The sequence below is a fragment of the Cyprinodon tularosa genome, unplaced genomic scaffold (genome assembly GCF_016077235.1).
Source record: "Cyprinodon tularosa strain WSP-4 unplaced genomic scaffold, ASM1607723v1 ctg231, whole genome shotgun sequence".
In the NCBI taxonomy this organism is placed as follows: Eukaryota; Metazoa; Chordata; class Actinopteri; order Cyprinodontiformes; family Cyprinodontidae; genus Cyprinodon; species Cyprinodon tularosa.
The window spans coordinates 428578-453472 of record NW_024038867.1 but is presented as its reverse complement, the minus strand read 5'-3'; the positions used below and the strand labels follow the sequence as shown (position 1 = coordinate 453472).

At 38.3% G+C, this 24895-nt stretch overlaps 1 protein-coding gene across 4 annotated transcripts in view; it reads right to left on the bottom strand.

Annotated features, from left to right (window-relative positions):
- Positions 1-642: 642 nt before the first annotated feature.
- LOC119784694 (axin-1-like) overlaps positions 643-24895 on the bottom strand; it is a 37057-nt gene continuing 12804 nt past the window's right edge. Inside the window, exons 1-13 of one of the 4 annotated variants that reach the window (XM_038286890.1) lie at positions 17702-17910; positions 15102-15780; positions 10741-10934; positions 9084-9233; positions 8740-8874; positions 8499-8595; positions 7908-8045; positions 5017-5407; positions 3169-3343; positions 2893-3078; positions 2446-2742; positions 2209-2358; positions 643-978 (exon numbers count right to left, since the gene is read on the bottom strand). In XM_038286890.1, coding sequence (XP_038142818.1) covers positions 852-978; positions 2209-2358; positions 2446-2742; positions 2893-3078; positions 3169-3343; positions 5017-5407; positions 7908-8045; positions 8499-8595; positions 8740-8874; positions 9084-9233; positions 10741-10934; positions 15102-15710 — 2649 coding nt within the window. In that variant the 5' untranslated portion in view covers positions 15711-15780; positions 17702-17910 and the 3' untranslated portion in view covers positions 643-851. Of the gene's footprint in view, positions 979-2208; positions 2743-2892; positions 3079-3168; positions 3344-5016; positions 5408-7907; positions 8046-8498; positions 8596-8739; positions 8875-9083; positions 9234-10740; positions 10935-15101; positions 15781-17701; positions 17914-24895 lie in introns of those variants that run through there. The other 3 variants (XM_038286888.1, XM_038286886.1, XM_038286887.1) reach the window with 3 other exon arrangements.

The following is a 24895-nucleotide window of genomic DNA, read 5'->3' as shown; positions in this document are numbered from 1 at the left end:
ATGACAAAAAATGCAGTAAATAAGTAATAGTACCTGCCTTGTTCATATACAAATCAAATGAAATGATAACAAGTAGCTAGAATACTTGTCCTATCAAAAATATGTAGCTTTGGTAAACAAGTTACGAAGAGAACTGTCGTCTGAACAAAAGGATGTGAGAGATCAGTGTGTAGCACATTGGGCCGTGTGACGGTGAGTACGTCTCTCTGTTCTGAGGCTATAAAGGCAACAAAACGAGAAGCAGGCAAAAAAATAAAAAATAAAAGGTTCCCAGCTTTTATCCGACCTCTCCCACCGGTCCCCAGCTGATGAGGAACAGAGACAGCGAGAGGCGGCTCGGATACTGAAAGGAAGGAACCTGCCGTCTTCACTGTCCCGAGCACCGTATGAAGTGTTCTGTGGTAATGTAGCAGCATTGTAATGGTCTGAAGAGGACAGCCTCCTCCAGAGCAGAAGTGGAAGACTACTCGTATCCTCCTTTCTTCCAGAAGTCCCCTCAACCCCTTCCATTCGTTGCAGAAAAAGACTGCTCAGACATATTTTACAACACTCCTTGTTGATCCGTTGAGAACAGCACAGGGAAAATATTTTGTTCTTTCTTCCATTCCAGCATCATCTGACCGAGCTTTTTTTTCCTTTATGTTTTGATTCCAGGCAGGTATTTATTTATCCACGAAAAACCTATCGTTCTCCAATGCAGCCTTTTTCTCCCATCTGACGCACCGCTCCTCCGTCCTTCTACTTGCAGATATTTCTCGACTCCTCGCAGGTCATTCCATTTCTCCAACCTGAAAGTTTTCCTTGTATCTCCTTGTTGCAAACTCTTCTCTTCCGTTTTCTGTTCCCGACTTTCAATCGACCTTCTCCACCTTCCCAACAATCTTCTCCTCAAAGATGGGCAGAATCGCATCATCGTCGCGGACCTCCTCGAACACAACCCCACAGTCGAATTCATCACTTACTTTCTTAAAGTAGAACCTAAAGATAGCAGTCAGAGAACAAAGTCAGTTAGTGCTTCTGAAGAATCAACACCAACAATAAGGCTTTAGAACATCTTAAAGAGGGAAACTGAAAAAATTATTTCATTTTAATGGGTTTATATAAGAGACTAACAGGAGGGACCAGAAAGCACAGAATAGGAGGAGACCTTATGCACTGATTAATTTTCCTTTCTACAAATTAACATCTAAACAGAACCAACCTTGCAGTTTTAGGGAATGCTTCACCAGCTTTGTACACCGGCAGACTCAAACTCTTTGTAGGTTATAATTTGTATAAAATAACTGAAGCTTCATCAGAGGGGCAGTGAAGCATCAGTGATCAGACAGATTTTATGGGGGAACTGAGTCAGGACTCTGCCGCCAATTTTCTGACACAAACATGCCTTAAATAATAGACGATTTTCGCAAACCTAGGAATAGTGTGTTCCTCTCCACTTAAAGGCAAGACAAGGCAAATTTATTTGTATAGCACAGTTCAGTACAAAGACAATGCAAAGTGCTTTACATGATTAAAATACAGGAAGATAAAACAGAATCAAAGCAAGTATAAAAAGATAAAAATAAAAAAATGCAGAAACAAAAAAGAACATTAAAAACAGTTGGACTCAAGAAAATAAAAGAGTTGAACTAATGATGTTTCAGTTGAACTGTTTAACTAGAACAGTTGAAGGCAATCCTAAACAAATGTGTTTTTAGTCTTGATTTAAAGGAACTAAGGCTTCCACACTTTTACAGTTTTCTGGAAGTTTGTTCCAGATAATTGGAGCATAGGAACTAAAATACACAAGCACAACCCTGTACCCCGCTCCCGAGATGATGCGTGCAAGAGCATGCATGTGCCCATTTCTCCTCATGCACGCTCTGTTTAAAATTTGTAGTTTGCATCACTCATACAAGCTTACTTTCCAAAAGAAGATTTTTCTACTATGTCAGACTCACCACCAGTAAGTGAAAATGGGGAGGAGCATGTAGGATGGCCTTAGGTAAGCTGTAGGTCTAATTTGTGTAGTTGGTCTTCATGCTGTATGTTCACTAATCTAAATCATTACAAATATGTATTAATATCAATATCAAATGACATAAATATATAAGATTTATAAATCAATTTAATTCTAAAAGGATTTTTGATGTGCTGGGTTTTATTCTTTGAGTGTCAGCATAACCACCAGTCTCTCTATCACTTCTTAAGGTAGCCATGGATTCTCACCTGTAGTGGCCCTTTTTGGTAAGCAGCTCTTTAAACTGGCCCAGAGTCACCACACGGCCCTTCACTGATGTCCGGTATGGGATCGGCTCTCCACAGAAGTAGTACGCTACGGTCATGTTCTCGCACACCTGACGCTTCCCAGACTTGTGTCTAACAGAAAAGGGGAAAATCCTCGTTAAACACAAACATATAAGGATCTCAAGCAAAACTGATTTCAAAATAAAAGAAGACTCGTACTTCTGCTTGGCCTGTAGTAGAGCAGCCCTTCTCCTTTCCTCCTCCAGCCTCCTTCTAGCCTCCTCCAGCTGCGTGAGGGGGTTGGGAGCAGGGTTGGGTGGCATAGCCGGGTCCTGGATGAAAGGATGTGACGGCTGAACCTGAGTGGATGATGAGCCGGGGATCGCTGCCGACACTGAGGAGGAGTTGTTACGCAGTTGAGCGGAGACCCAGGGGTGCACAGCTCCAGGTCGCTCAACAGAAGTCGGACGAGAGTCGGTGCTGGTTCCTGTTCTCCTGGAACTGCTGGTGCTGCCACTGAGTGTATGAAAGAGGAGAACATTCATTGGTTAAAGTCTTCTTTGTACTTTCAACAAGGTGAATATCTGCTCTTGAAACCTAGCTACAAAAGAATAAACTTAAGAAGAAAACAAAAATGTTGTTTAGTTGATCCCAGGTTTTCCTCACCCATGAGAACTCTTCCTTTGCCTGTCTCCATCCATCATCCACTGCAGAATCTTCTGGTTTCTCTCCAGATCCTCCACCTGAGTACCTGGATATGCCTGGGTTTCCAGGCCACGCCCACTATCGTCACCTTTGCTCGATGTTTCTGTCTTCTTATTACCCCGTCGGGACATTGTGCTGCCTTTGCTACTGCAGAGATAATACAACAAACAACTCTGAGGTTAATTTAATAAATTCAAACTGACATTTTTAGGGGGATGATCACAATTTCATACATACCTGTAACCAATGCCCTCAAGAGTGCTGGCTCCAGCTCCGTCTGCGTAGTTCCTCCGACCTGCGTATTGGTTGGCTTGGTCTCCGTTCCAGAGGAAGTTGGGCAGAGGCCGACTTCCCACCTCCTCCTGACCATCTCTTCCTCTGTGGTGGTATACCTGCTTATGATGGTAAACGCCTGAAATAAAACCAGAGCAGACCTCAGTGATTAGACCAAGGGCGTAGGTTTGATTTCAACTTTGGTATGGACACTATTGGTCTTCAGTTTCATTGGTCTGATGTCATTGGTCCTATGCAAAAATATGCATGCTCTTTTTTATGCTTAATGTGAGCATCAGGGCACCTTTTGTTTAAAGAGAACAGCAGCATTTCTTGCTACATTAATACAAATTTCATAAGCACTATACGCACACCAGATGCTGTTTATCAATGTTTAAACTGGCTCTGACGTATGTGGAATTAGAACTTTTTCCACTTTGAAAAGGTTTGCATGCTATCTAATTATCAATTGATTAATCAAAAACATAATAGACAGATTAATCAATTTGCAAAATAATCATTGGTTGCAGCCCTAATTTTATGGTAACATTCCAAATACATTTCTTCCATAATACAGCACTGAAGGGCAGCTGCTTCACCTTGAGGCTAACCTGCATCATTACCGTATATCTGGGTTTCCTACAATAACATAATGTTTCTATTATACAAATGCATTTTTAATAATAAAGGGTTAAATGTAACATAACCTTTTATCATCATCCTATATTGCTTACTGTCTGGCTGTTTAAATAGCTCCTTGTGTCTATTTTCTTTTGTAGTGGCATCATCTACAAACACAACACTAAGAAACAAGTTTATTCAAATATAAAATACGTTTTAACAATAATAAAAGACAATATAACACAATCTTATCTGTAATGTAATAATATCCAAAATAAACAGCCAGATTCAAGCATTATTTACCAGACATTAATGTTTCTTCTAGTTTACTTATGAACTGTGTATACAATCTAGAAAAATTAAATCATTGTAAATAGAGTTCCTCTTTTTGTCTTTATACTATTTCTAGAAGTAGAAGTCAATTAAATAGCACTATTTTTTTAATGTGGAAAGCAGATCTTTAGCATCCATCTCATGTTATGTTCTACATTATAAATACCACCTGTTATATATACCTGATCTGCCATCAAAAATGAAAACAGCAACAGCAAAGAAATATTAGTGAAAGGGATCAGAGATGTTGATAGTTTACAGTCTTTGTTCATTTTAACAGCAGTTTTCAGAACCCCTGTCTGACTAAGAATAATTAGTTTTCCTCTGTCTGCAGCTACCAGGCAGAGGAGCTGCAAGAGGAAAAGAAGCCACTGCTGCAATCATGCTGTATCGGAAGTTATAAACATGTTGTTCACATCAAATTATTGGTAGGGTCAATTAAGTCGATCCAAAATGTTGGTAGGGACATGTCCTTATGCAAATCTACGCCCATAGATTAGACACATCAAATGGGTTCCATGCACTTCAGCCCAACTATGAGGGACTTCCTTACAGGAATTAACAACACAGCAAATGGTGTTGTTTGTTGATTGTTGGCATAAATGAAAACACGTTTCAAATAAAGTGATCAGGAGTCTTGGTATTTAAAATAACCTGAGGGAAAAAAAAAACTGAGAATGGAAAAATGTTTCAAAATCTAGACTGAAATAATGTACCCTGTAGAAAATAGTTTGCGATTCATAATTTCATACCAGTTTTGGGATGAAGATGATAGAAAAGCACAACATTTAGGAATCTGATTCTAGAAAGGTAGTGAGTGTTAACATGGAAAATGTGTAGGACCTCTGAATGAGCTACCTTTAGCCCCCACAGCTGGCAGACTGTGCCCCCCGCCTCTGTGCGAGGGGTAGTGAGGTGGCCCGATTCCACCGTCTGGTGAGCGGGATGACTTGGGGGGAGTGTGTCGTCCTCCTCCTCCTAAGCTGCTGTTGGTAGCCCCTGGTGACTGGCAGACCGGCGTCTTCATCACCCGCTGCACGTGCTCATCTAAAATAGACTCTGGGTCATCTTCGTGAGGGTCCTCCATGGCAACCAGGCCGCCGTAAGTGGCGGCTGTTCCTGTGTTGGCAGTGGTCTCTGAATAACGGGCACCGTAGAGAGGAGGAAACGATGAGGGGAGGGAGAGTGGTATACTGTGAGAGGACATGGAGGTTGTCACGGAGACGTCAGCATCATCCCCTTCTTCTTCCTGTATAAAACAGAGAACAAATGTTCAAATTAATCTGTATTGCCCAAAGCTTCCCTGCTAACAATCTAAATATCAGCTTGACAAATAATTTTGAGCCAATCTTCAACCCACAGTCACAGAATCTCAAGTCTTATAAACAATGACACAAAGCTTCTAGAACTAGAGACATACTTGGCATAGATATGTGCATGCTGAAAGAACCCAGTTCCATGTTATCAACACCAGTAACCCGAATTGCCAATCTCCATTATTGAGGCAGTACGTCCAAGTGTGTGAAAGTCAGTTGCTGTAGTTCCAATCTTCAAAAATGGAGATCCACTGTCAGTGGACAATTACAGACCAATCCGAATCTTACCTACCGTGTCAAAAGTTGCAGAAAATCTGATTGCCCAACAAATAACACATTTAAATACCACAGCATTTCCCCTTCATTCAATGCAATTTGGTTTCAGAACTCAACACTCCTCGGAAACTGCTCATTTATCTTTCATAGAAAATATCAAACATTTACTGGATAAAGGTGGTTTGGTTGGAGCTGTGTTTCACGATCTAAAAAAAGCCTTTGACACTATAAACCATAAAATATTATTAACCAAACTAAGCAAATTTAACCTCTCCTCAGATCAGATTAAATGGATAGAATCATATCTTTTAAATCGATCACAGTCAGGATCAGTGATCATCTCTCACTGCCTCTCGTCATGTCCACAGGGGTACCTCATGGTTCTATCTTGGGGCCTCTGTTATTTTCTCTCTATATAAACGACCTCCCCTCAGTTTGTTCAGATGTCTGTATCCAGATGTACGCAGCTGATACTGTGATTTATACCCATGTTAAAAACACAAAACAAGTTGCTGAAAAACAAACAGTCTATGGTCCAAGTCTCTGAATGGCTGAATCAGTCCTGCTTAAAACTTAATGTAAATAAAACTGCTTCAGTGTGCTTTTTTAAATCCAAGAGTCCAAATCATGAGTAAGATATTTATGTGACACAAAATTGTGTCAGAATTCAAATTCCCTAAGCATCATAAGTAACTTTTAAATCCCAGATAAAAAAAAAGGTGTGCAATAGAGTCAAAATTCAATATTACAAATTTCCATTTCATAAGATCACACTTGTCACTCCAGGCAGCTAAAATGTTCATGTACAGTATGGTTCTGTCCCGCATCCCTGAACGGTTTTACAACCTGGTCACAGGCCAATAAAATGATACCAAAACCATCAAAATATCACCATTGTGCCATTTTACTAAAACATGAGCTTATGAGCTGGGAAAATGTCATCAAGTATGCAAACCTGTCTGTTTTATAAAATATTCTATGGTCTGTCATCTCCTCCCATCCACTAATTATTTTATTTGAATTTTTTATTCTATTTATTAACCTAAAATCTGTAGTCTGGCGAACATTAATTCTGTATTTTTAAACAGGTTTTGAAGAGTTATAGCCGTTTTTATTTCTTTTTAAATTTGTATTTTTCCCTGTAAAATTCTTACTGTTTTGTTTTTAGGTAGACAAGTTTAAGATCCATCCAGGGACAACAGATGAAAACTAGCCTTTTGGATAATTCTGGTGCATTTGCAAGAATGCTTATTAATGTGCACTGTTCCTGTCAAATGAATAAATAAATCTAAATCTAAAGAAAAATTCACTTTGACCAGCAGTGTTTGATGGCCTAAAACTAATACTGTGCAATTTGATCTGGACGTTAGTTTATCAGCGGTTATATCGATTGTTAACAAATATAGTACAATTATTTAATGTTTTAAATATTTCCCTGTTGATTAAATAAGCAGCAGAACAGAGATCAGAATAAATGGTGTTTTACATTAAACTTATAACCAAATTCTTCACTCCTTCACAAAACCGGAAATAATCTTTTATTGACTAATAATGTCTTTTATTAGCTCGGACTTTTCTAACCTTTAATAACCTTTTATCAGATTCTGAGACAAACTTCATAACTCTGCTCTCCAGGATGAATATTTGCTAAAAAAAAACATGATTGTTTGATGTCTCTTTCTTATCAATCTCTTTTGACTCAGAGACATTTTATTTGTCTAAAAAGGCCACTGGACTATCAATACCACACCTTAACATTCTTTATGCTGCCTCCTTTTCTCACACGCAAACATTTTTCTTGCAGCAGGTTTTTACACATGAAGGAGCCCTGTGTGTGGTGTGTTCAGGAGCGCTACAAGGAAACCAGTTTACTAGTTAAACTGGCTGCACATCATTCATGGCTGCTCTAGATATTTACTACCGAGACTTGAACATCTTATATTGTCCTTTTTGACCTTTAGAACCATTAAAGGTTGATCATTTTCATGACATATGAAACACATTGAATGACTTCCATATCACACATATGTAACCCAGTGGAAACTAACACTATAAAACGAATGCTGAAATTATCACATAGTGCCAATCTATGATTTCTTAAAGGTATAGCACATGGTTGGAATTAAACCATTAAGCCTTTATGAAGGGAACACTCACCAGTCGTACTCTCTTCAACCGTTCTTCAAGCCTTTCTTGGGCCTCTCTTTCTCTGAGAACAGCCTCCAGCCTGTTGATGAGCTCCGCTGCAAACATCTCTGGCTTTACGTGGATGTCCTTTGGTATTTGATACGCACGCTTTGGGGAAACAAACGGTTCATATTATAGGAACCACATTTCTACTGCTCCGTGTAACCATGTCAATAACATGCTAGAGGGTGTTATCTTAATGCTAATATAGTCATCACCTAATACATTTAAGAGTGGGATTTACATATTAGTAGAACACTAGTGGTATTATTGGCTGTTAATTATTAAGTCATGCTATCTTTTCTCTCCTAATTTGTCTGTAAATAAAACAACATACATTTTTGGGTCACATTCAATTGGTTTTAAACAGCATGAAGACAACCTTAAAAGTTTTGTCTTATAAACCTTAATCACTTGTATCAATATTTGACCCATGTCTTCTGAGGATTAAGGCGAGCTATAGTAAATGCTCAAAATATGAAAGCAAATAAGTTTCAGGTGTCTAATTTAGCAAAGAAATCTATTTGAAAAATGAGTTGAATGATACAGTAATACACTCACAGGTATATGAGGTAGGGGCACACGGCCATTGGCTTTGGCACTTTCTTGCATCTCTTTCCGATGCTGCTTCCGATATCTGTAAGGAGGAATACCATCTCTGGGGGGGTAAAAGAAAGAAAAAAAGAAGCATTAAATATGTTTTAACTGAGCAAAGCAGATGGGTTATATTGCTTTAGTGTCTTAAAACTGAGAAAAATGACTAAAATGTTTGGATGAGGTGAAGACGAAATGCATTTCTTACACACTGCTGTCGGTCAAGGACATCGTGTCTGCATCGCTGGACATGCTCTGCTGCTCACTGTCATTGGCGCTGGTCGCTGGAGCCCGGGCGTAGCCCATGTTTGCGTAATAAGGGTTTACCGGCTCTCTCCACGGTCTGAGAAGGACAGGACATTTGATCGCTCTTAGATCTGCTCATCTTCTTTGGCTGATAAAAGTTACAATACACTACCTATTGCTTTTACACATTTTCTAAGAGTGACCATTTTTATCTAAGTGGTTAAAGAGGATTAATTAACAGTGATGGAATCAAGCTTTGGGTTGTTACTATAGTTCCTCTTTGAAACGAGGCCTACAACCACACACCTGTACTCCCTGCTGTCCTGCCTCCTCCTGCTGGACGATGCTCTCTGTGGCGCCGTCTGCATCAGCAGACTTTGGGTCAGTCTATTGACAGGAGTATCGCCACAATCTTCATCTTTCTCTTCATCATCCTCTCGATCTCCACTGCCACCCCTAAACAATAAGTAAACACATTCAGACAAGCAACTTTCCTGACCACTGTGTTAAACACATTTTGAGTATAAACTAAAGTGCCTTACAAACTGATACCTTGTGAAACATTTTCACAAATACATGTCAGGACTGGAATTTTATCTCAAAGACAAAGCTCAACAAATCATTTGGTGGAATCCAATCGATTCATGGTGTTCCAACTTTTATGAACAAAAATCTTGAGGGGTGCAAAGTCTGTAATTTTGATTCATCAGCTGTTATCTCCTTATATGTCCTTCTTAGATTTTTTGGTAAAGCACTTTGAAAAACTACGGACTGGCACAGCAATTATGATGTGTTTTATTGGTAAAAAGAAAACCCAAAGCAAAACAGTCTGATCATCAGCCAATTTGGCCATACAGATCCGCCGTTTAGGGATCATCACTCTGTCTGCTGGCAGGGCGAGAGTGCATGCGTTCACCTGCCTGCAAGCGCCGCAGAGGCTGAAGCTGAGCTGATATAGAAATCTGAGGGGCTCAGGGCGGAAAGTCCGTACGTATAAATAATGAGGTAAATATGTTTAAAATTTCACCTTCTGAAGCCGTTACAAATTAAATTTAGCTTATTGGCCTAATTTCAGCACAGTGGCTTGGTTAGCCCTTTCATTGCAGGTATCTCATATTAATGATGCTGGAAAAAGTTTTAGTGCAGGTGAGGACAGCAGATAGGTCAGGGTTAAAGCAGGGAAAGCATTATGGTGCGTTCACACCAAATGCCTTTTAAGCATCAAAGAGGAATCCAATGAAGTCAGACGCTCTGGACAGGGGATGATCCGGACACTCGACACTTTGGGCGTTGAACTGTTCCATTCTTTTCCTTATAAACAAGAGAATGGCAAGACTTTTTTTGCATTGATAAGTTGGAAAAAAACAATTTAGTTTTAACATGTTTTTAAGCTAGAAAGTTTACGCCTGTGCAGTCAATTCATCAGGATTATGATCCTATGGAAATATTCTGTTCTGATAAGAGCAGCAGACCTAAACATTCTGACGAGGTGCTGGGAGTCCCCAGTAAAAGCTCACTAAAGATGACCAGGCTCTCTGGGATTTCCTGCTGTGTTTCATAGCAGCTGAAAGTTAATGTAAATTGGCGACAGTATCAAAGGTGGAGATCTGTTTTTCTAAGTAGAGCCATTTTGGATTAGAAAATGCTCAAGCTGTAACTGCACCATAAAGCTACTCTCAACATGGTCGAAGGAAAAAGAAGTACACATGAATGCACGTCTTAAAAATTGGAGATTTCACAAAAGGTGCACAGCTCTTTTCCCACCATGTTGTTTCATGTGAAGGTTTATTGTGATGTTTTTGGTGATTTTAAAATGATAAATTGTAGAAAAATACGTCAATGAAATATTATCAACGACCCACTTTGCATTGAAAACAGACTGGTCAACCAGAATCCGGGGAATTTACTGTTTTATGACGACATAACACATCTGTGAAGGGTGGCCTGTTAAAGTTCATCTCACCTCCACACCACACCCTCATCCAGAGTTGGCAGGTAGCCAGGCAGGGGCTTGGCTGGGCCTGATGAGGGACTCTGATCACTGGGATTAGGCTTGGGGCTCTCTCCTCCTGTCCGTGTGTACTCCAGGTACAGATCAGATTTAAGGAACAAAGGGTAGGTGTTCTCCTCCATCATGGCTTGGATCTCTGTCTTAGCCTGGAACACAGATGTTTATCCTTAGAATACATCCTGCATATTGCTTGTTTTGTACTTTTTAAAGCCCAGCCCAACCGTTAAAGTTGTTCTGTGACTATAAGTTTTTATAGAAACTAGCGTTCCTACACAAAAATACAGATAGAATTCATTCACAATCTTGTCTGAAGTTGTTTTTTTTAATAAAACACATTTTCGACGAACAAAGGTTTATAAAACTTTGATTTTGGTAAAGCACAAATAGTTAGTGGAATATTTATTTCAGCTATTTTTTTGCACTGTTTGCACATTGCAAGGAAAGAGCAAAGTGTTTGCTCCTCTTATGTCTAAGTGATTCTTTTTGTTATCTCACATATTGCAATCTTCTGATTTGTTGTTGGTGTAGAAGCTGATCCCTTAGGAATAAAATCTGAGGGATGAGCCAGTGTGTAAACACAGTACGGGTAGATATTTACAGTCTCATTTATCCATATCCTAATAAATGAATCATGGTGAGAATTTTGCAAGTGAAAAGGATTAAAATCCTATTTTTTACAAAGCTGACCGTATTGAGGATTTGTTTTCATTATTGTATCCACTGTTACTTCCATCAATAAAATGAAAACATTAAATGCAGCTTCTAAAGGACTTCTTATAATGTATAAACACATAAAAGAAAGAAAGAAAATCACTTTTTTAAACTGCTGTACTAAAAAAGCGAAAGTGTTCATGAGGCTATGATGATGTCGTCACATGCAGTTTATGCCGTACAGGTACGTAAAGAACACCGCAAAGTAGTAATAAATTGCTTTTATGGGTGCTCTTATTATCACAACAGTACAACAGGTCTGTATTCCACATATGGTGGGAAATAAAGTTCTATGGTTTGTTTATAGCCGTCCTTATGAAGGCACAACGTGTTCTCGTGTATTTAAATGCAATAAATAATGTGTTAAAAAAGACCCATAAAGTTAGAAAAAAGGGCCTTAAAGAAATAAAAAGTATCTGGAGAATAGTTTACCTCTCTGTACTTCTGAGGTCTTTTCTGAATAAGCTGTAGATAAACAATTAAAAAGTATTTTCATTCTCATTTTCCTTATAGCTCAAAAACATTGCTTCATAATCAGGTACAAGACCCAGACAGATCATTTGAGAAAAAATTAACCAAAGTGTAAAAAAGAACCATTTTCATAAACTATAGTTATATAATATAATAATATTGAATCAGCAGTGTTTGGAGGACTTTGCAGACAACAGTGTTTGTGCAGTTTCCTTTAAATCAAATCAGGTAAATTGTGTCTGAAGCCCATTCATGCCGAGCCCTATTATGTAACAGGCAATGACGTGAAAACAGGGAAAACAGCAGTGAAGCGTTTGTCTGGGCTCACATAGTTTCAGGTTAGGAGGCCAAGTGAGGCTAAAAAATGTTTAGTCATGAAGCTTTAAATTACATTTATGATGAATGTGTCGATGACAATACAGAGCGTGATAATGTCACATTGGGCACGTGGTCCTGGGAAGCAGTGTGTTCATCTCTCACACTTGATTTCCCACCAAAGCCTTTTCTGAATCCTTCTAATCCTCGATGGGTGGTGTCTACATCTAGAGCTGCTCTTTGTCTGTCAGACTGGGACCTAATATGACTCCAGAGCAAACCTCTGCAGTATCGAAACAGATGTACAATGTTACAAAGCTCAACCTCATAAAAGTACTGAAAGTTTTTCTCGTCAGAAAATAAGAGTGTTCATTCAGGCACAACACATCCTTAGGATCAAATTAACGGGAAGACAATAAAATGACACCCAAAAGGCCAACAGTTAAAGAGAGTCCCTGTTGGTTTTTCTCTATCCTTTGTAGCCAGGAGGAATCTGAGATAAATGAAGCTAGAGTTATGGGTTTATTACAGAATAAACAGACGGAGTGCATTTTATTATCTGAATTCGCTATGAAGCAGGTACCGCTATCTACTGATTATGTGTGTAAACTGTGGGAAACCTGAGGATTTACAAATGGCATGGGACAACAAACATTGATTTGGTTTAACAAGAGCAGACAGAATGCAAGTAATTGAACCGACACTTTCTGCAAAATGGTTTAAGTGTCTCCCTTTGTCCAACATTAAAAACATATCTAACAGCACCGTCATAAGTCCCTGCAGTCAGTGAAGCAACGCTGAACAAAGCTTACTAATCGATGATATGCTTTAAGCCTTCAAGCATCCTCTGTGCATCAAGAGTTCAGACTGGGGAACGCAAACACTGATCCATTAGATGAAAAACAAAATTCAGAACAGAGCAGATTATATCAGGACAACCAAACTGAGTGCTTCCACTAGTTTACCAAGAATCAAACCTAAAGTTGTGATAAGCAACAATTTACATCTGCAATTTAAATGAATATTCTAAAACTAAAGAAAATTTGCAATCTGTTTATTTCAGGTTTATGTTTTATTCAGCCAAAAGGCATATATTATATACCTGAAACAAACAGAAACAAAGGTCAGTAAATTAGAAATGCCTCATTTTTAAAAGTGTAGCAGAGTACCAAGACTGCTGTGGATGCCAAATGTTAAGAGAATTAGAATAAGTCAGTTTTTCTAAATTCTGCCAAAGATGGGAAGAAGACTTCTTCAAGAAGACTTTACAAAATGAAACCAGGTGAAACTAAAACTTTTCCCCTCTAGGAGTTCTGGATAGAATTTTTTTATCTTATATGCAATATGCTTACATATTTTTTTTATAAATAATTTTGGTATAATTACAGCTCTGATTGGGTTGCTCTGTCATCTAAAGGTATGTTTTACAGTCTCTAAATTCCAGTTAACAATTGTTTATTAAATTAGTTGACAATTATTTCAATAATCAATTAATCAAATATATTTTTTAACAAGTTTAAACTGATGGTGCATAAGGTCTGCTAAAAACTACAAACAAAAAAGCCCTTATGGAGACAACCGGGACCCAGTTTCTTGTCTTAATGTTCCCTCTGACATTTTTTTTCCTCAGAAGAAAATGTAGCACACAAACCGGGCTAACTTCATAAAGTGCATTCTGCAGCTATTTCAGATGAACATACTGTGACTTCCTCCCTGCCAGCACATCATTAGCATCTGAAGCTCATACATTGCGCCTATTCAAACCAATAAAACCTGCAGAGCTTGGTATTTCAAAACTTTTAAACACTTGCACACCCTGGCTAATCAGCCCCTTTCATCCTCAGGCTTTTTTTGAAAAGCACAGAACAAAGCTGTGATGAGGAGGCAAACTTAGGTGACATACCCACTCACACCCAAACAGGCCCACAACTAGGGCTGAAACAATCGGATTAATCGTGATTAATCCATTATTGAAATTATCATCAACTAATTCAGTAATCAATTAATCTTAAACTGGAGTTTAGAGACTCTAAAACATGCTTTTAGCTGACAGAGTAATCCACTTAGATCGCAAAATAATATATAAACATTTTGCTTTCAAGATAAAAAAATGTCAACATCTCTATCCTGAACTCCTGAAGTGTGAAACTTTTAGTTTCACTTGGTTTTAATCTCATTTAAAGTCTTCTTTAAGGAACCTTTAGCTTTCCCAGTATTAATTGATTAATCGAAAAAATAATCGACAGGTTAATCGATTTACAAAATGATCACTAGTTGCAGCCCTACCCAGAACCCCTGTTGACCAGGGCACTCTCCAAACACGAGCTAGTAGAAAATATATTATTCTTTAACTAATTAAATTATATCAAATATACTAACTAGGGCTGAAGCAGCTAATCAGATTAATGATGATTTATCGATTTTTGAAATAATCGTCAACTAATTTAGTAATCCATTAATCGTAAACATGATAAAGACTCTAAAACATTCCTTTCGCTGACAGAGCCACCCACTTAGAGCAGTAATTATACCAAAATTGTGAAAAAAAATATAATATTTTGCATTTAAGCTAAATCTTTCTCATCTGTCAATACGCTCTTTCCAAAACTCCACAAGTGGAAAAGTTTTAGTTTCACCTGGTTTAATTCTGTATAGAATTTTCTCTAAGGAACTTTTTGCTATCCGATGATGAATCGATTAATTCGAAAAAATAATCAACAGATTAATCAATGATCAAAATAATCGTTATTTGCAGCCCTAATACTAACATACATATGTGGACTATTTGCAGGGCTACTCTGTAGTGTTTTAATCACCTGTTCGAACATGGCAGGGTCTAGGTGAGGCTTTCCCACGCAGTCTCTGATGAAGCTCTTGGTAGCTGCTTTGATCGTCCTGGAGACAATACCGCTTCCATCCACAATGTATTTCCTGTAGATCACCTTGGCCAACTTTGCCCTTTTCTCCTGGCTGGTTTGCCTGAATCCTGAGCATGCAAACCAAAAGTCTACAAGGTCTTCACACCCTTCCTGGCATAGGAAGCTTCTGAACAGCTGGGTGCCTTCCTGATCATCCAGGAGAGAGTGTAGAGACTCGGCCCACTTCAGGTAGGGGGGAGTTGGAGACGCCGAGCCCTCAGGTTCGTAGCCCAGGTCCAGGTCAGGGCGACGTGGGGTCGCAGACGAGGAGGAGGGCGTGTAAATCGACGGGTCTCCCATTTTAGACGAGGGATATCCTTGGGTTTGGGAAAGGGCGCTTGGACGGCTGTTGCCCGACTGGATCGGAGGGTCCAGATCAGTCCCCTCCTCGCCAGGAACAGGAGGCCGAGGGGCATCTTCGGTGAAGTGCGTTGGGCCATTCATAGAAGCCACGACGCCTCCACCGCCTCTGTACCCAATCCCATGTAATTCTCTGACAACGCTCATGTCTCTGATTGCAGAAGAAGGAGGTCAGACCTTCCCCTCTGGCTGCGATTTTGCTGGAAAAGAATTCACCCTAGGATAAAAATAAAAAAGAGACAGCTTTAGTAATATGATTCTACACAACAGAAGTTAATGTTAAAAGAACATGAATGAATAACACAGACCATGAGTCAAGCTTTCTGTACAGGGAGGTTAATAACAGAGGCTACACAGCTGGCGGGTTCATGAATTTACAAGCAGTCACAGCCATTCTAAAAATCCCTTTTTATTAGCTACAGCAGGTTGGGTTTATTTTCTATCCCAAGTGAGAGTGAATAGAAAAAAAAAAAGAAAAAAGAAGCTGAATGGTGTTCCTGCCTGCCAAATAAAAACAATCAGTCTAATGGAAATATACTTCAAATAAACTCAATATTAAGTAAAATGATTCTGAAAAGCAAATAATTTTTGGTTGATGCTTCAAAAGCTCACAAGGTCTTTTTGATCCTACCAAAACTTAAAATGTATTTTTAAAAACACTATAACAAGGACTGTGTTACCAGAATGTAACATATTTTTAAAAGCATTTTAAAGCCTTCTAAAAGCTGGCCCCTAAAAACACAGATCTAAATATCCTGCAAGATGTTCAAATATTATAAACTCTTGATGGCCACTCAAATTAAACTGCATGAAATGTCCGAGCGAACAGATCCAAAGTACCCATCAGTTCAATGACAACCAACTTTGAAGTTACACATGTTGAAGCTCTAATTTTTAAGCATTCCTAAGAAAATTCGATCAGATGTTTCACAGCAAAAAAGAAAACAAATTATGAAAATTGGAGTCTGGTTTATGTTTGAATAGCTGCTCATGTATCTGTTTATTAAATAATGGTATACTTTCTAGCTTAATTATATAAGTAAACTGCCAGGTTTGAGTTAAAACAGAAAGGAAACTGAATGTCTTTTAGTTTCAAACTAGAAATGGTTCTCAGCCCAGTATCAAGCTTAGAAATTAATTGATTGACTTTATTGATCTCACAGTGGAGAAATTTACTTGTTACATTATTAAATATGATAATCTACAGTATTAATTGATAATAAAAAGACTGTTGCAGTCAATTATTTGAGCAGGTACCTTCACTTAACATTGTTAATCATTACAAAATATACATTTATTTCTGTTCAATGTGTTTTGTTTTTTTTGGTGATTTTGCATTACAGCTTTTACAGAGAAAACTAAACTTCAGAACATTTCAGCAATCTTATTTCTTAATCTACCATGGGTTCATTTAAACAATTAATCTATAGCTTTTAGAATGAAATGTGAGAGAAAAGCTAACTTTTAATGTTCTTTTACATTAAAACAATCTGTAACAGCAGAGGATTCATTTCAAAATCTTAACCAACATAAATATGGAGTTATTAGACTGAATGTAAAACAGCTAATTTAACCCATAAGCAAGCGACTCCCAAGTTTTTGAGAAGCGGCTATGCAGATTTCTAAGCTGAGATTTATGGCTAAATTATTGCTGTTTGTTTACCACCAAACTCGCCAAGCACCGCTTACAGCCGGCATAGCCTACTGTTTCCAAAGTTAAACGTCATTTCCCAAACAAGCAACTAGTGTTAACAAGCTAAGACAGCTAACTAGCCTCGTAGCAATGCCAGCAGCGATGCTTTGAAGTGAGAATCTCATTCATGTTGGCCTGCAAAAAACGGTGGGGGATGGGTACCGCTACAAACTCTACAAGACAGGCCTGTGTGCAACAACACCCCCGACACAAGCGTGAATTATGCAATAAATCAATAAAAACTCACGCGAAAGCAACACCAACTTTCTAAGTAAATAGGCCCGATAACAACAGGCTGGTGGAAGAGTGGGAGACAGGAGAAAGCGAGGGCAGCTTTCCACTTCCAGCGGCAGAAGCAGCTAGCATCGCTTTGAGCTAGTTTGTTAGCTTCCTCGGCTAGATGCGTTAACGTCCCGTGTTTTCCTCCTAAAAGTGTCCTTCCTACCGTTTCTGGAAGCCCGTTCCCCTCGGTCCGCTGCATCGGGGATACTGGCGTGAACACGGTGCTCCAAAACGCGGCATGAGGATCGCTTTCAGATACTAAAGCATTTAGAAGAAATATCCCGTCGCCTTGCCCTCAACTCCCCATGGTGGTTTAGTTTGAGAGCAATAATAGAGAGAGGGACGGAGTACGTGCCGAGCACGCCGACTGAGGAGAACGTTCAGAGGACTGCAGGAAGCCGAGCGATGACACCAACCTCCAACAACTAGCAGCTCCTCTCTCTGCTTTATTAAAAGTTAGGAGTCAGGACTGAGATTTATCACTTTAAAATATATATGCAAATATATGCATACGATAGAGATTAAGGAGAAATGTACTGTCTTTATTGTTGCCCATTTGTACAAAGAGCACAACTGGGGTATAGAACATGAACAGTTGCTTTTCACCTCTTAAAAATCATACATATAAAAAGCAGGTGCATCGTAATAAAAAAATGAAAAGTACATTTTAATAAATGTAATCGAAACAGTGATTTAAAGTTTCTAAGAATATACATTTCTCCCCCTCTATACATATATATATATATATATATATATATATATATATATATATATATATATATATATATATATATATATATATATATATATATATATATATATATATATATATATATGTATATATATATACACACACACACACTGGCATAACTATCAGTAAGTAGAGACTGTCGTTGCTTAGGGGCCCGTCACTGACTCCTGGTACGCCCCCTACGCAATTGTGGACTAGGACATCTCTTTGGAGATGTAGTGTTACATGTCAGAAATGTAATATATTATACATAACTATGTTATTTATCATCATCTACGAGCTCAGCCTCTTAACCTTAATATTTGCATTGCCTTAGAATTCGTTATTTATAATTACATAGGAGCGGGTCTCGCAGCCACGGCAGCGCAGAGCCAACAAACTAGCGATTGCGAGATCGCCAAAACGTCACAACGATGTAGAAAAAATAACGGGTATATTTATTATCTTAAGTCTACATGAAATCTATAACCTACACAGACTAAATAAATACTATCTGTAAAATTATCTATGTAAACAAACCTCATCACTTGGGAAGGTAGGTGATGCGGACGTCGTGGAAGACAATTTGTCCCGTAACGCTCGCCGTACTGTTGGGGGGGAGAAGCGGTGGGGGGAGATGTTCATGTTGCTGCAGTCTGCAGTCTGACCGCTAGATGTCGCTAAAAGTTACACACTGTAGTTTTAAACCCACCTGATACTAGGTTGACTAACGGGCCTTATCAATACCCTAACACATGGCAGATTTCAACATGATGGTGAACCGTTTAAACACGAACTGTGTATAGTTCATTAGACGGTTGAAAAAAATACGCTCGTATAAAATGTTTCAAACTGCAATAAAGATCTTAAAAGAACAATGTATTTGAGTATTTTATTTTTTACAATAAAACTTGGAATTATGGGTAATCCAAAGCGTAGATTTGAACCATAACCATTACGTACAATGTGTTAGCGACAATGGATACCAAAAAGAGGTACCAGAAAAGAAAGAGCAAAGACAAAGAGAGAGGGGTTACTTCATATGGGGCCCACCCAGGTAATGTAGCTTACAGGCCTATTGTTGTGTCGTTACGCCATTGTGTATATATATATATATATATATATATATATATATATATATATATATATATATATCGAAATTCACCCTCTGCATTTAACCCATCCCTTTGGGGAGCAGTGGGCTGCCATTGTGTGGCACCAGGTGAGCAGTGAGGGTCAATATAAGTACCCGGTTCAGTCCCCACAGTCTCCACTCTGGGTCCGTGAGCCTTAACCCCTTAAATATGTAAAATGTGATCTGTATCGCTAAACTTCCTGTACTAGCAGAGTTTAATCATATTCTTCGAATTAGCAAATACCCCAATAGAACCAATTAAAGAACAAAAGAAGAATATTACAATATACTAACAATATATTCAAAAAACATATTAATATATGGTTAAAAAAAAATGTAGTTTGCATATTATCATTGTGCATGCAGGGGTTCTCCCCGGGTACTCTGGCTTCCATAATCCAAAAACATGACTGTTAGGTTTATTGGCATCTATAGTTTGCCCTAGTGTGTTTGTGTATGGTTGTATGTCTTTGTGTTTGCCTTAAGACAGACTGGTGACCTGTCCAGGGTGTACCCTGCCTCCAGCCCATAGACTGCTGGAGATAGGCATCGACCCCACTGTGACCCTGACTGAATAAGCTGGTGGCTGGTGAAGATGGATGAATGGTTAAATTGATCAAATCAAAATTCTTAGAAACTTATCATCATAATGATAAATATGTGATAAATGCTAGACACTGATATATAGCCTACACAAATACACCCACACACATATGTATATATATATATATATATATATATATATATATATATATATATATATATATATATATATATATATATATATATATATATATATATATATATATATATATATATTAGTGCTGTCAAAATTATCGCGTTATTATCGCGTTAACGCGAGGCCATTTTAACGGCGATAATTTTTTTAACGTGAGATTAACGCTATGTGGTTTTATGGTACAATTTTCCAAGTACATCCCGCTGCAGCCTGCGGGAAGGCGAGGCTATTTTCCCCCAGTCTATGCATTTTCCATAGGCTTCGAGAGCGGAGCTCCTCAAGGAAAAAAGACGCTCATACACTCGGTGACGCTAGTGCCTTTTCTTTAAGCCCCACCACCAACAAACAAGTTGAGTGTCTGGTAACTAGTAGCAACCTGAAATACGCTGAGAAAACAGATTACTGAGGTGAAATGGAATCTGCTACGGCACTCTTGCTGTCTGTGTACCCCACAGGTCAGTATCGTGTGTGTGTGTGTGGGTGGGTGTGTCTGTGTGTGGGTGGGTGGGTGTGTTCTCATTTTTGTTCAGAGGCTGAAAAGTAACTTTCTAGAGCATAGACTACCTCCATCTAGTGATGTCGGTCTATTTATTTTGATGTATTGATTGAAAATTGTTCATTATTACCTTGGTTAATTAACATCTAATGTTAACTGTACTGCATTTTATAGCAGTAGGGTAAAATGCTTGTCTTTGTTCAAAAGACTGTATTAACTGTAAAGACTGTCTTTTACATCAGCCTGTTTTCAGGGCCTTTTTTTTGGCTACATATTTGTTATTTTTTGCTACATGCCTCCCCATCTTCTTGCCATATGTTTCTATGGCATAAATCAGTGTCTGTGACCTGTTTTCATTTAAAAAAAAGAACATTGGCACAAACCTAGCCTGTATGTATTTTTTGTATGTCATCGAGAGTATTTAAATTATTTTCAATCAGAAAAAAAATTTGCGATTAAAATGCGATTAATCGCGAGTTAAAGGAGAAGTTCGGTTTTTTACACTTTAAGCCCATTTTCTGTAGTGTCCAGGATGAAATCGAATGATCGACACCAAAAGTTTGACAATTGCTCCTGTCTCTGCTTTTTGGCTCATTTAGAATCCCCCCCTGGCTGCTTTAGAATGGCTTGCATAGAGCATGTCCGATAATGTCCTTAAAACAACCTTAAACGTTCTTTTTTTTAAATATGCTACTCACCGGGTCGTCAGCGCTGTTCAATGACGTTCCAAAAAAGGTTTCGTAAAGAAAAAACGTTCCTGTAGTGTTTTATTTAGCATTTTGTAAATCCCATTGAGTTCTGTTGGAATAGTCAATATTCCGCTGCCACCGGAAACGGAAATGGGGCCTGTTTACACAGTTGTAGTCTTTTCGCTTCACTCTGTGTACTCCGACGTCGAGGTGCTAACGTCTCTGTTAAACACTTTAAAAAACTCTGAAAATGGAATACGAAAGGTGGATTCTTGATTCTCGACTTTGGAGTACAGAGAGTGAAGCGAAAAGACTACAACTGTGTAAACAGGCCCCATTTCCGTTTCCGGTGGCAGCGGAATATTGACTATTCCTACAGAACTCAATGGGATTTACAAAATGCTAAATAAAACACTACAGGAACGTTTTTTCTTTACGAAACTTTTTTTGGAACGTCATTGAACAGCGCTGACGACCCGGTGAGTAGCATATTTAAAAAAAAGAACGTTTAAGGTTGTTTTAAGGACATTATCGGACATGCTCTATGCAAGCCATTCTAAAGCAGCCAGGGGGTGATTCTAAATGAGCCAAAAAGCAGAGACAGGACCAATTGTCAAACTTTTGGTGTCGATCATTCGATTTCATCCTGGACACTACAGAAAATGGGCTTAAAGTGTAAAAAACCGAACTTCTCCTTTAACTCAGGCATTGATGCGATTAAAAAAATTTAATCGATTGACAGCACTAATATATATATATATATATATATATACACAGAGGTGTCAAGTAATAAAGTACAAATACTTCATTACTGTATTTGTTAGGTATCTATACTTTACTACATTACTTATTTTTCATCCTACTTCTGACTTTTACTCATTACATTTTCACACAAGTATCTGTACTTTCTATTCCTTACATTTTTAAAACAACCATTACTCGTTACTCTTGGCTTCAGTTTAATGCAGAGGTCATGGATTAGCGGACCACGGTCTGGTGTTATTCCTAAAAGTGCATCCCTGCTGAGACATGCATCCCCAGTATGGGTGTTATGAACAACTTTAAATCCAAAGATTTTGTCCAAGGTACAGCTGATTTATTTGTTGTAGTCTCTTGTTATTCACACACAACAATAAACAGTGATAGCCGACGTGAGTTTGGAAACTGCAAAGCTCTGTCTTAAGCGGAAAATCAAACGCGCATCTACAAAGCACAGCGTTCACAGAGCAGTGTGATGCATTCTAGAGTGTCAGATAGCTATGGTGCATTCAGGAGCATGGGACATTTTACACTTACAAAGAAAGAGACATAAGCGGAACAGAAATTAACTCATGTATTTATTCAGAAACAGTGTGGGCTTTCTTACGATACTGAATGCTCTATAATTGTATTTCTGTTATTTTTTGATTATGCACATCTGCTAGCTTTTTATTCTAAAAAAATTGTAATATTACAGCAGCAAATTATCAAAGTTTTTCAAAAGTGTGTTTAAAAGCTTCAAATGAGGCTTCAGATCATACAGCGACAATTATGCTGTGATTGTTTTACAGGGCAGAATTTGCATTTGCTGAACCTTTTCCTTTAACTACTGATGGATATACAAGAAAACAGTCATACAAGTGTCAACTCCTCTGAGATAGCACTGGATGCAATTTTTGGCAAGTTCTATTTTATTTATTTATTTCAAAATTCAGTATATAAAATGAATGCATAAATACCTAATTTTATTTTAGTGTTAAATTCTATTTAAAGTAACAGATCATTAAAAATGTCTCCAGACCTTTACTGGTTGCTGATTTTCTTTATTTGAACCCCGTTGATTTTAATTGGTTACCCCTGATTTAATGTTTATAAATATTTATTTCACGTCATGTGCGCCATCCAGTGCAGATCATTAGCTCCCTCCACGTCTAGTGAAATCTAGTGTAATTGGATGAGTCATAGAACGCAAACACTCATTGGTTAGCTAAGGGAAATCATCAGAAGCAAGCAGGTGTTCTTCAAACTCCAAATGTGAATCGTCTATGCCATGATACAATGTCAGATTCAGAAAAAGATGTTGAAATGTCTGAGAGGTCGGACACAGGCGAGAGCGTATAGAGAGATGGAGACAAACAAAACCTCCCTCATCCTTGGCTCTATTAAATGGATCTATCTTAGCAGACACCCGAAGCATTATATTCAAGATGGATTTTGTGGATACACGCAAGCGACCAACATCCAGCTCAACTCAGACCTCAATAACAACTCCATGTAAGGTGCAAAAGTAAAACATACAAAAAAACAAACAAACACATATACACATATATACACACATGCCTCTTTAAATACTATGTTGCGGCTGAACATTTTTTCCCAACAGACAGTGGAAGATACCCTCCACAGACAGGATAATCTAGAAATGTCCTTTGCTAAAAAAAAAAAAAAAAAAAAAAAAAGTTGGTGATTCACAGATGGGTGTATCCAACCATTTTAATAACAAGTTGAGTGAAATGTTGGTCAGAAACAGCCATAGACTACATCTGTGACATTTCACCTGTGAACCAGGGAGAGAAGAAGTGCTAGAGAAGCACTTGGAGAGCGCAGACCTCTGCCAATTACCAAATTTAGCCCTACATTGGGACTTACACCTATAGCTAAAACTCACAAATGATCTGGATCATTACCAAATTTAAATGAACTGTTCCTTGGCATCAGGCACACCTCTGGTAAAAAAAAAAAAATTCCATATTCGGACTGTATTTTTGCTCAGGGCTCCAATGTCTAATTTACATAGAGAATAATTTTAGCATCCCTCCATGATTTGTACCAGCTCGCCCACAATCTACATACCATACATGGGGTTCACTTTGGACAGGTCGCCATTCCAATAGAGGGCAATACCAGGCACAAATACACACTCAAACACTGCATTTTGTATGTGTATGAATGTAAATGGATCGGTATCTTTGCTAAGGAGCAAACAATGCATTTAAATTACAAATCAATTCTCAATAAAATAAATGAAAACAAATGAGGTGTGATGATTTTAATGATGAAAAATATTATGGTTGACAAGGTGTAGACATTTACACATATCCAAAAATTGTGGCACATTGTTGTGCTTAATTGTGTAACAATGAAGAGAAAAAAATAAATCGGAAGCAGCAAGTTTTAGGAGGCCTTGCTACCTTGCTAGCAAATTGAGGTGCTTGGCTTATAAACTGGCTTAGACTGCCGTGGAGAATTACTTTGAAGCTCTGCACCTAACAGTCCACGTTACTATGGGAAAGCAGGGGAAAATGTGAGTTGCATGCGTCAGTTCAAGTTCTCCCTTTCTGGGGTCCTTTGCAACGACCCATGGGATATGTCGAAATGATCTATAATTTTTTTACAATTTGGGTTTCTTCGGATTCCATTTCTCTGTTGCCACAATCATTATTTCAACCTTGATCTGCCAATAAATGTCAATTTAAACACTTTAGCTGGTTTTGTCTGCTAAAAGACATCACTTGTTATTATATTGCTTTTATTTGTTTTTTTGGGGGGGGGTATTGGAATACAGCTTCTGCCATGTTAACGGCATGTG